An 11,290-nucleotide genomic window follows, 5' to 3' on the forward strand; every position below is an offset into this window, starting at 1 on the left:
GCTCTCTCTCTCTGTGTGTGTGTGTGTGTGTGTGTGTGTGTGTGTGTGCGCGCGCGCGCGCGAGTTGGTGTGCATCAATTAAAGCAGCGCATTAATATAGGAAGGTGATTAAACTGACTTAGAACTACCTGTGCATTAAACGGTTTTACTGTATACCTGCCAGCCAATCAGAATCCAGTATTCAGACAGACCATGGAATACGTTCAAACAATCTTTATAGTAACCATGGTGAAAACAACAAGAAAAAAAACTCAAGAATGATAACGATAAAAATAACTATAAAGTTTTAATAACCATTCGAATTTAGTGAGAATAGTGAAATCTAAATCATAACTATAAAGTTAACGACACAGAGGAATAATATCACTGAAATCCCTTTAAGAACAATTTTTTTTTCCAGCTAATGAAAAATAAAAACATTTACAGCCAATTACAGGTGCATCTCAATAAATTAGAATGTCATGGAAAAGTTCATTTATTTCAGTAATTCCTATCCATCCATCTGGCTTTCAAGAGCTTGAGTGTATGCTTAAAGTAACAGGAATAAAGAAAATAAAATTGGAATGACTTGGGGGTGAATAATGTTGTCGTTTTGAGTGAACTGTCCCTTTAATGCCTCATTATGAAACTGAAGCCATATGTTTAGGAAAAATCAATCAACCAATGAGAGCCATTTACACACCAAGACCAATGGTCCTGAGGCAATAAAACTACCCACCCAGCACCAGACGTCATTTGGACGTCGTTTTTTGGGCTAAATCAAGTCGGCCCGTCATGGACTTCTTACCATGTGAGGTTTCACTTCAAAAAGATCTGTATTTTTGCAGACAGAGAAAAAATTACATGTCCGTTTGAAAAGGCAGAGTTTTTCCAATGTGTGCTTAAAATGAACTCAAATAACAGCATCAGTGTGTTTCCTTTTCTCCGAATTAGTGGTTGATTCTTCAAATTCATAAAATGGCTCTATATTCTGATTGGACAAGAAACTGAAATAGCCAAAATTATGTTGCATTCACGTCATTGTTGGAATTACCATAATTACTGGAAAATTAGAACTTAAGAGATACTGCTGAGGGCTGTTTATGTCCTTAGACTCTAAATGATTTGATACCATGGCAACTAACACCATCATGGATCCATGTGCAACTTTGTTGCTGTTGTTTACAGTAAAATAAGTCATTACTAAATTAAACTGACCCCTAAGCTCTTGCATTTAGCAATGAAAGTACACCAAATAATACTGAATACAATACAATGGCATATCAAATAGATCTGTGTACATAATTAGCTTTAGTACAACTTTTTGAGGTTGCTGCCAATTTTGTTGTTTTACCATGATGTCACAATGGATCTCTTAGATCTTTGATAAAGAAGATGCTCTGCCTGTATCATTGAAATGGTACTGCTAACACAGCTTGCTCCGAAACTTGTTTGGAAACAGTCATCCAAGCGTGGTGCAACTAGTTCTTCTGAAATGTGATTTATTTCTAAATGAAGCAGGATATTTGACAAGAAAGAACAGAGCCAGTCCAAAAGCATGTTTACTAAAAAGATTGCATAAATAGCTGCTTGATTATTGGCCAAAATCCAGTAGGATTAGATACTTTTAACTTATTTAAACTTAACTGTTCATAGTAAAATCAGTAATATCAGATCAATTTCTCTTGTTCTCATGCTGAATAAAACTATATTACTTTGTAGAATAATTGTTTATTGTACGTATTAGCATTACTTTACTTGAACATTGGTGTTTTTATCATGAAGAAGAACCTCGTTTGTAGGCAATCATAAACAAAAGTAACTGTTCAACTGTATTTTCAGGAAGAAGCTATACTTGATTCATATGTGGAGAAAGAGAGCACATGATAAACATTTATGTCCAAATATGTTTTTTTTTTTAATTCCAATTGACCCTTCACAGGGAGTTTGACCAAAAACAACATTAGTTTGACTAACAGGCGATTTGACCAATCATAACTCCGAATTCGCCATTTTTGTCTGACAAAGAAACCAGACTGGGGAGTAAAAGTAGGAGGAGCTGAACACAGCGCCAGCTGACACCTGAGTCCTGATGAAGTTAGGCTTGGGGTAAACGCATTAAGACGTAGATTATGATATATTAAACTGAACAGTAGGTGGCGACATGTGCTTTTGATGCCCGCCAGTTAAAACAAAAGAAGAAGACGACAGGGGCGTAGATTATCATTGGTGGACCTAAACTTGAAAAGTTGTGTGCATTGACTCTTTTCACAGATGAAACAAGATACCTTATTAAATTCATTCAAGATTATTTCATGCTATAACTAGTAAAGTGGAAGAGATGATCGGTTCACATGCCACTCGAACAGAGGCACTACAGCGATCTGTCACGACGTTATGCATATTGAATAATGCATATTCAAACAAAAGCCAACATAGATAAAATCAACGTTACTCACCTATCAAAAAGAAAAAACAACGCAACCTCGGCGTCTGATTCCAGGCCTTCCTGCTCCTTGAGTTCTCTCCACCGCTGGAAAGCTGCTTCGATATTTACACGGGTCCTACCTCTTCTTCACTGATCGTAACCCTTCTTTTTAATGTTTGTTTCTCTGATATTTACCTCTTTTTTTATCTGCCATCTCTCTGTCTGTAGTCGATCTACGAATATCCATCCTGTGCACTCAAATTGAGCGCTCTCTTCTCTCTATCATTGCAAAGACACGCCCACTTACTGCTGATTGGCTACAAGTGTGTTTTGGGACTCGGTCCGACCAAAAGCGTTTTTCAAAAATCACTTTTGAAAAATAATTTTTAAATACACTAGTTTAATTGTGCTCTTTAATAGTTAAAAATAACAATTTAAGTAATTTAAAAGTTTAAAATGGAATGAATAGGCCTATTCCAAAGAAAAATAAAATTTTACTCCTTGAGATGAATTTAAAAATTGTATGCTATTCCACATTAGGCTACGTTTAAAAGACCGTCCTTGATAACTTGGTTATGGGTAAAATTATGGATACAGTTTAATCAATCACAAGCACGCTGCGATTATTTTGTGACTAAAATAAAGAGGACATAGCAATATAGGGGAGCAGGAGGAGGAGGATAGAGGAGATGAGAACCGGACACGTTGTGCTTTTCCGCCGTCTCCCAGTGGGAGTGTAATATCGTGGCTTCTGCGCGCTGACACGCGCACCTGGAAGTGCCGCTATGCTGCTCGCAGCACTGCACCAATTATAGCGCAACATCTCGCTCTGCCGTTACCATAGTAGCGCCGTGCTCCTGTTCCCCTGGAACGAATGTTGTCCATTTTCCATTTGGCGGCAAATAGTTCCAGAGCATCCAATAAAGGGCAAGAATCCGGAGTAGAACTCAGATGGTTCCGAAATGGAACACAGGAAAAAAGAAAAACGGAATGACATTCTGCCATTCACTGTTTATTTTTGGTTCAGGACATGTTCGTTCTCAAATAGTGCTTTCATTCCGCTCTTCATTTGTTTTATTTGTTTGTTTGCACCCAGTGTTTACAAGCGCCACAGCTTTCCGAGTGGGAGTGGCATCGCTGTCCATTGGGAGTCCTTCATTATGGGATGGAAGTCATGGGGGGAGGGTCCAGCTGCCCTACGGAAACCATCGGAACCATAGTAGCGCCGTGCTCCTGTTCCCCTGGAACGAATGAACCGTGGGGGAGCGAATATCTTATCAACCATCGCCCTGGTTACCGCGCTCTCTCACTACGCGCGCCCCGTCGCTTGAGTGAGAGGCCAGAGCAGGCGCCCTAGCTGCAAATGTGTGTGTGTGTGTGTGTGTGTGCGTGTTTTGGACAGAGCTGCAGACGTGAGCACAGAAGGGTCTGGGTGATGTTGATAAGACTGAAGGAGCCTTTGCAGGGTCCCTCAGCCGCTCTGTGATCGTGGGCCATCATTTCAGACATGCACACGCACCCTAAATTGCATGCTAACGAATCTGATTTGCTCGGATATACAGATTCGACGTTGCATGTGGGGCAGGGCGGCGTTCAAATCGTTTCTGATGGCCGTGCACCTGGAGGAGAACAAAACATGCTCGGCCCCCTCTCTACGCAACCCCCACACACTGCGTTTGCTCTCTCCCCATGCGGCCCTCTGGCTCGCTCGCTCTCATCGGATTGATGGCCACGAGGAGTGAGACAGACAGACGTGGCCTGCAGAGGAGGAAAAAAAAGCTTTCACACTCTCATTCACTCCTACACCACTGACAAAAATATCACGCTTAGTTCACTGGTTTAACCCACACACAACACAAGCACACACTCACTCACTCTCACACTCGCGCACGGTTCAGTCAGACCGGTTGGCAGCATCACCTTCTTGGAAAGACAGGAAAGACAGAGGAAGGAAACAAGGAAAGAAAACTGTGTGAGTCATTGATAATTCAACATTAACACCAACAATGGAGCAGTAAGAAAATGGGAAATGTCTCATTAAACTGGACTCTCAAGCCTCATCTCCAGACCTTTTCCCTTTTCCGTCTCAAATCCCTCTCTTTCTGCGGAGCCAGGCTTGCTAAGACCGTAAAGGGCTGAAATACCGCAGTGGTGCAAATGGCAGATTTTTTCCCAGCCTGCTTTGGGACTGGGCAGGGGTAGTCTATGGCTGTGGGACTTTGGGAGAGTGGAGACAATGGCAGCATTTCCTGGGAAGACGTCCAGAATGAAAGAACGAAGGACCGAGGGAGAAAAAGAGGGAGGGGAGCGTTCCCTTCATCACGTGGCCTGCAGAGGAGGAAAAAAAAGCTTTCACACTCTCATTCACTCCTACACCACTGACAAAAATATCACGCTTAGTTCACTGGTTTAACCCACACACAACACAAGCACACACTCACTCACTCTCACACTCGCGCACGGTTCAGTCAGAGGAAAATTATGAATGCTCATTGATTTCACCTCACATGACTTCCTCCATCCGTGACTTTCTTTGTGAACGCAAACCCAAAATGAAACCAAAATATAAAATAAGCATATTTCAAAGAGCATCATTACTGAAGCTCAAGACAAGTAATAATCGTTCATTTAAAGTGGTCATCACCATGCAAACATGCTATAGAATTGACATATTTCGACAACGACTATAGAAATGTTTGATTTGCACCTCGGTTTATTAAATTGAGGACTGCCAAGACCTCAGAATGGTTGGCTTTGGACACATATACATGCATTCATTTACGCAGACCGATAATTTTGGCCCCATATGGCACGGGAACGGCGTGCTGTTGGAATTTGACTTGAAATTGCATTTCACTCAATCTAGATCAGTATTGGGGCGAACCTGTTCAGTAGGATTCAAGCATGAAGAAGAAGGGAAAAAACACCAAAACGACAATTACAGCTACAAAAAAAGTAACTTATTCATCTTCGTGTCCATGTTCCATGTTAGGTAGATGCCCTTAAGCCCCTTTCACATGAATAGCACCAATGCGTGTCTCAACAAAAGCATCATGCGCTTTGACGCTCATGTGCAACGCGTTACGGATAGCTTACAGAAGGGTAAGTTTACATGGTTGCTGGGCAGAAAGAAACCAGAGAACCGTTCACAATGAAAATGAAAGTGCTAACATGTTTGTGAGCTTAAAACAGAAAGGAAATCACTTGTAAAGGAAAACTCTTGAACAAGAGTTTATGAAAATTTTCTCATAATGCTCTAGACAGAGAGGTGTCACAATGGGGTATTGTCTGGTAATCCTTGTCTATATTATGAAAACTCAATGACAAATGGAGTTTAAGTTGAAATAGTTTAAATTTTAAGCATCATAGAACAACAATTGTACATGTTCAATGATGCAAACCATGTGAAAAGGACTTAAAGGAGCACAGGAGATCAGATCTTGGAGTAATTCAGCAAGAAAACATCCTATTCGTAGAAATATTATCATTACACATCAATAATTTCCTGAATTTTGGAGGTCCTGGTCTGCTATGGGCCATGTCTTCCATCTGACCAATCCCATGAGGCTACAAGAAAAAGGAGGCGGGTCCTATGCATAGCTGGTCTACATAGTGTAGTTCCATCAGCTTCACCTTCCCTCCAATCTCAGCAGGCCTACAGCATTTAAAAACAAACAAACAGAACGTCAAACCCAAAGGACCTTTCAGGGATGTTTGTAGTAAGGGATGCTACATTAGAGTGTTTTTCATGGTCGTCTTCATATCAAATATTGAGCAACTTGAAAACTGAATGACAAATCAAAAAAAAGACAGAGGAAGGAAACAAGGAAAGAAAACTGTGTGAGTCATTGATAATTCAACATTAACACCAACAATGGAGCAGTAAGAAAATGGGAAATGTCTCATTAAACTGGACTCTCAAGCCTCATCTCCAGACCTTTTCCCTTTTCCGTCTCAAATCCCTCTCTTTCTGCGGAGCCAGGCTTGCTAAGACCGTAAAGGGCTGAAATACCGCAGTGGTGCAAATGGCAGATTTTTTCCCAGCCTGCTTTGGGACTGGGCAGGGGTAGTCTATGGCTGTGGGACTTTGGGAGAGTGGAGACAATGGCAGCATTTCCTGGGAAGACGTCCAGAATGAAAGAACGAAGGACCGAGGGAGAAAAAGAGGGAGGGGAGCGTTCCCTTCATCATGAAGTAACATGCACAGGCAATGATTTCACCTTACATGACCTAGTCCCTCTCTCTGTTTCCCAAACACACACTCCCACTCTCTCATTACTCTCTGACAGGGCTTTGGCATTTGTACGCACGCACACACGCATCCAGACCCCCTTTTCCCTCATTGACCCCATAGACAAGCCAACACAGATGGGCTGTCGGCCCATGCACATAGCCAATCAGACAGAGCGTGAGTGCATGGACAGTCACACACTCACACACAAACACTCACCAGATTAATTTCGAAGGTTATTTTTTAACCCATCATCTCCTCAGTCTCTACATCACACACAAACACATAAACAATACACAAGAATGACAGTAAGAATACAGGATCAAGAGCACCATAAACATTACACACAGACATTTTTTTTAAACTGGCAGAGACTGATACAGTTGATTTTAATCTATAAACAGATCTGATTTCTGTTTTATTTCCACTTTTTAACACAACTAAATCATTTCTGCAGTCATATTTGTTTATTTCAGATTTTTTACAATAATAATTAAATGACAATTGTAATACAAAATAAAAACAGTATGCATTATGAGTATTTTAATAATAATAATGATAATTACAATAATGATAAAACAACAACAACAATAATAATAACAACAAATTATTATTATTATTTTAATGCAATTCTATTTATTTCTAATTTTTGGACAAAAATAAATTATTATGCAACAATACAAACAAGTATTTTGAGTATATACATTATATATAATTTATAAATAATAATAATAATTATTAATAATAAAATATTCAGAATTTATACTATGCTTGTATTATTACTGTTGTAATTGTTATTATTAATACTACTTTATTATTTATGCAATTACAATGTTATTGTAATTATGTCAGATTTTTGACAACAGTAACTAATTATTATTATTATTTTATTGTTTTTTTATTATTACTATTACGTGAATACCTACTTTTTTAGTAGTTTTTTAAAAGAAATCCACCAAATGTTGCCATTTATCAGTAGACCTATATATATATATATATATATATATATATATATACAGTGGGTATGACTTTCCGTACCCACTGTATATATATATATATTATATTAGACCAATTACCAATTTTTAAAAAAAGTCTGTCTTTGATGAACATACAGTAGATAAAATGCAGAATTCATCGCCGCAATGCTAAGGTGTTACGGGTGGTTGCTAGGGTGTTGCTATGCAGTGCTAAGGACTTGCTAGTATTTTTAAATGTTTTTCACTCTTCTTAACAAATCTTGATTTGAGACAACAGTTATGTCTGTAGCACAAACAGTATGAGTAACAGTTGGTTTAGCAAACTTTTTGGTTTAGCAAACACCACTAAAGTGTCCAAAGAGTATGTAAATGTAAGCAGGTACTGATATATGTTGATATATTGTGTGTCGGCCTGTTTTTGTCTCTCTCTCACAGACATCGACACACACGCTGTTCCTAAAATACTTTTAGCCGTCCGGCTGTGTGACTGAGATTCCTCTACAAGAGGAAGGGGTGGGGCCTGGCAGGCAATGTTTGAGGCCCCGCCCACTCAATCTCCTTCTGCTTCCAGCTATATCAGGGACTTTCCGAGATACTGACCGCCACACAGACGCAGTGAGATGTGTCATCATGCAGTACACACACATCAACAAAAGTTTCAAGCAATGACATGCAAGGTAAGATCAATGGCCAGAAATCGAATGGGATTTGCACAAAAAAACACGCCTAACCAGGCTCAAAACACATAAAAGGGCCCTACATATGAAAACACACCACGCGCAAACGCGAATCAAGAAGTCAATAGACCCCCGCACCACTGACTGTGACCTGTCAATAACGGCTCTTTAAACACTGTAAGTCCTCTATGCCTTATTCAACCAGACCAACCACACTGTCAATAAAAGCACACAATACACACACACACAAAGAAATATATGCAATTTGTTTGCATTTGCTTTCTCCAGAATATTCATTTTTAGAACTAAAAAACTGATTCAATTATATCATGTAATGTCATCTTAATGGTAATGATGTTCATATGTGTTATTAGGGTAACTGCATTTACATTTATAAACTAGGCAGGTGCTTTTATCCAACACGATTTACATTGCATTCAAGGCACACATGATATCAGTTCATGCATTCCCTGGGAATCGAACCCATGACCTTGATGTTGCTAGTGCCATGGTCTACTGTTAGAGCTACAAGAACTCAACACCAGCTAGTGACCAACCAGTACAGGAACTAGCCACATGAAGGGACAATCTCTGAGCATGTGAACAGGGTTTTAGGCAAAAAGTATACACTACACGAGTATGCAAATGCATCACAAGCGCACTGTCCCAAAGCGCTTGCGCATGACACAGCATTCTAAAATGTGACACTGAAATTAAAGCTACACTATGTAACTTTTGGCCCTCCAGCTATTTTGAAGCATAAACCTACTAACTTACAGAGAAACATTATGTTGGTCATTATGTGAGTTGTGCTTCAGCTCTGCACAGATGAATCTGATGGGTTTAGGCACTCCACTGTGCTCATGGTTACAGATGATCGCCTTATCAGTGTGAGAAATATATAAGCCTATATAATCAGGCAAAAAATATTGCCCATATAAAATATAGGCAAACAATATCGAAATATAGGCAAACAGACCAAAGTAGAAACTGGTTTAAAGACTGGCACTGTTACCAACAAACATTGTTTTGTGAACCAAGTGTACAGCAAATGTGATGCTATTCATATATGTTGATTCATGTTTTATTACGAATATTATTGCTTTGCCTTTCAGCTTGCAAACTCATTTTGGTTCTGGATTCAACGTTGTTTTAGCTTCAAGCTACTTCCACTACATATAGTAGTAGCCTGAACTTATTTATTTACAGATATGACATAAAAAATAAGCACAGGAGAATGACAAAAGTATGTAGTTTCCTAAGAAATCCGTCCCGATGGCTCTTAAAATATAAATTAATTTAGTTTAGTGATTTAGGGCAAGGCAAAACAGTTTTAAGATGTGCTCACTCATTATTTAAATTTTGTTAAATCTTAACAACAAAAAATTACATGGTGTAGTTTTAAAAATGCATCTTTTTTTATTCCACTGCCCTGATTCCCATGTTTTTGGAAAAATAAAAAATTCTGTGTGAATGACCTCTTAAGAATTACCTATCCATAAACATTTGTCAAATTTGACTAACTTTAAATTGTTTAGTGAGATTATCTTGAAACTGTTGCCGGCCATGACAGTAGTTGACCTGATAGCCAAAACTCACTACAGATTTATGCTAATGCTCTATAGTGCCCCTTGTGGTAACATATTTGTTTTACATTATATATTACAAATTCTAGAAAGTGTGAAAACAGCTAGAAACGTTTGTATTCACAAACTGCGTGTATTTTGGGCCTTAGACTTCATAGAGACACAAACACACACAAACTGAGCCCTCTAAGCTCTGGCGCACACAATACCTCAATCTTTACCTGCTCACTGCTGTAATTCTCAAAGAAACCTAGTCAGTGGTCAGTACACACACGTAAACACAACCCCTCACACACACACGCAGTTCATAATGACTTTCACCGGGGCTGTGTTTGCCTCTTCCTGCAACGCTATACACACAAACAGACACACACACACACACACACACACACACACACATGCGGTTCAGGGCCTCTGGAGGACGAGAAAGAGAGGGGTTCTGGGACACATTGACACCTGGCGCTCCAGATGACAGACGCAAAGGCCAGATGGACCGTATGAGGCTGCCACATGCACACAGAGACACACACATGCACATGTGTGTACGTGAACATGCATGAAAACAAACTCATATGCACAAATAAAAACCACCATGCTGCAAAAAAACTAACAGTCACACAACATGTATGAAAGGCCCCACGTGTACATTCACAAATTATTTTCATTAACTGTTCCTGAGTCAAACATTTAGAACAAGTTTGCAGCATTAAGTAAAAACATGGTCACATGCAACAATATCAGCACCTATTTAATATTTAGCATACAGATATATGGAACAGGATTTTGAGCCAATGATATTTCTCTTGTGAGCGGGCCATTTAGTATATAGTATGTATACTATAAACACTACGTACAGTTTCCTACAATACTACACCTATTAAAGTAAAGAGTATTGTATCCCACAATGCAATGTACTTGACCTTCTATTTCAAGTGTGAAGGAAGTTTTTTATAACATTTTTTTTATCATAAATTTAATTAAAAAGACAAAATTACCATTTTATTTCCAGTCATATGCAATGTGACAACTGTTTAGCTTATTACTGTTTGAATGGTTTATTGTGGAATAATGTCTACAATTTTCAGTACACTTTTCAGTAAATAGTATGCTAGTTTTCCATGTCAAAAATATACATGGTATGTAATGAATAGAAATAGAAGATATGTAATAAATATGAGTGGTATGCTAGTATGCGATTTCCAAAATCAGCTTTAGAAATGGTTTTGGTGTGTTCAAGTCCTCCTGGGAAATTTGTAATTACGATGTCAAGTGCGTTCAAATCACTTTGGTCGCAGCAAGACAGTGATGTACTTTTTTTTGTTTGACTTGTTATATATAAAATTATATTAAAATGTATTAAAATTAAAATTATATATATATATATATATATATATATATATATAACACTCTCT

General features: G+C 38.7%; 1 protein-coding gene across 1 annotated transcript in view; it reads right to left on the minus strand.

Annotated features, from left to right (window-relative positions):
* Positions 1-4,000: 4,000 nt before the first annotated feature.
* The window catches only part of cxxc5b (CXXC finger protein 5b), a 15,168-nt gene continuing 7,878 nt past the window's right edge, over positions 4,001-11,290 (minus strand). The window contains exons 3-4 of the mRNA XM_016449445.1: positions 4,283-4,327; positions 4,001-4,165 (exon numbers count right to left, since the gene is read on the minus strand). Coding sequence (XP_016304931.1) covers positions 4,001-4,165; positions 4,283-4,327 — 210 coding nt within the window. The remainder of the gene's footprint in view (positions 4,166-4,282; positions 4,328-11,290) is intronic.

Source organism: Sinocyclocheilus anshuiensis, unplaced genomic scaffold, assembly GCF_001515605.1.
Source record: "Sinocyclocheilus anshuiensis isolate Anshui unplaced genomic scaffold, SAMN03320099.WGS_v1.1 scaffold888, whole genome shotgun sequence".
Classification (NCBI taxonomy): Eukaryota; Metazoa; Chordata; class Actinopteri; order Cypriniformes; family Cyprinidae; genus Sinocyclocheilus; species Sinocyclocheilus anshuiensis.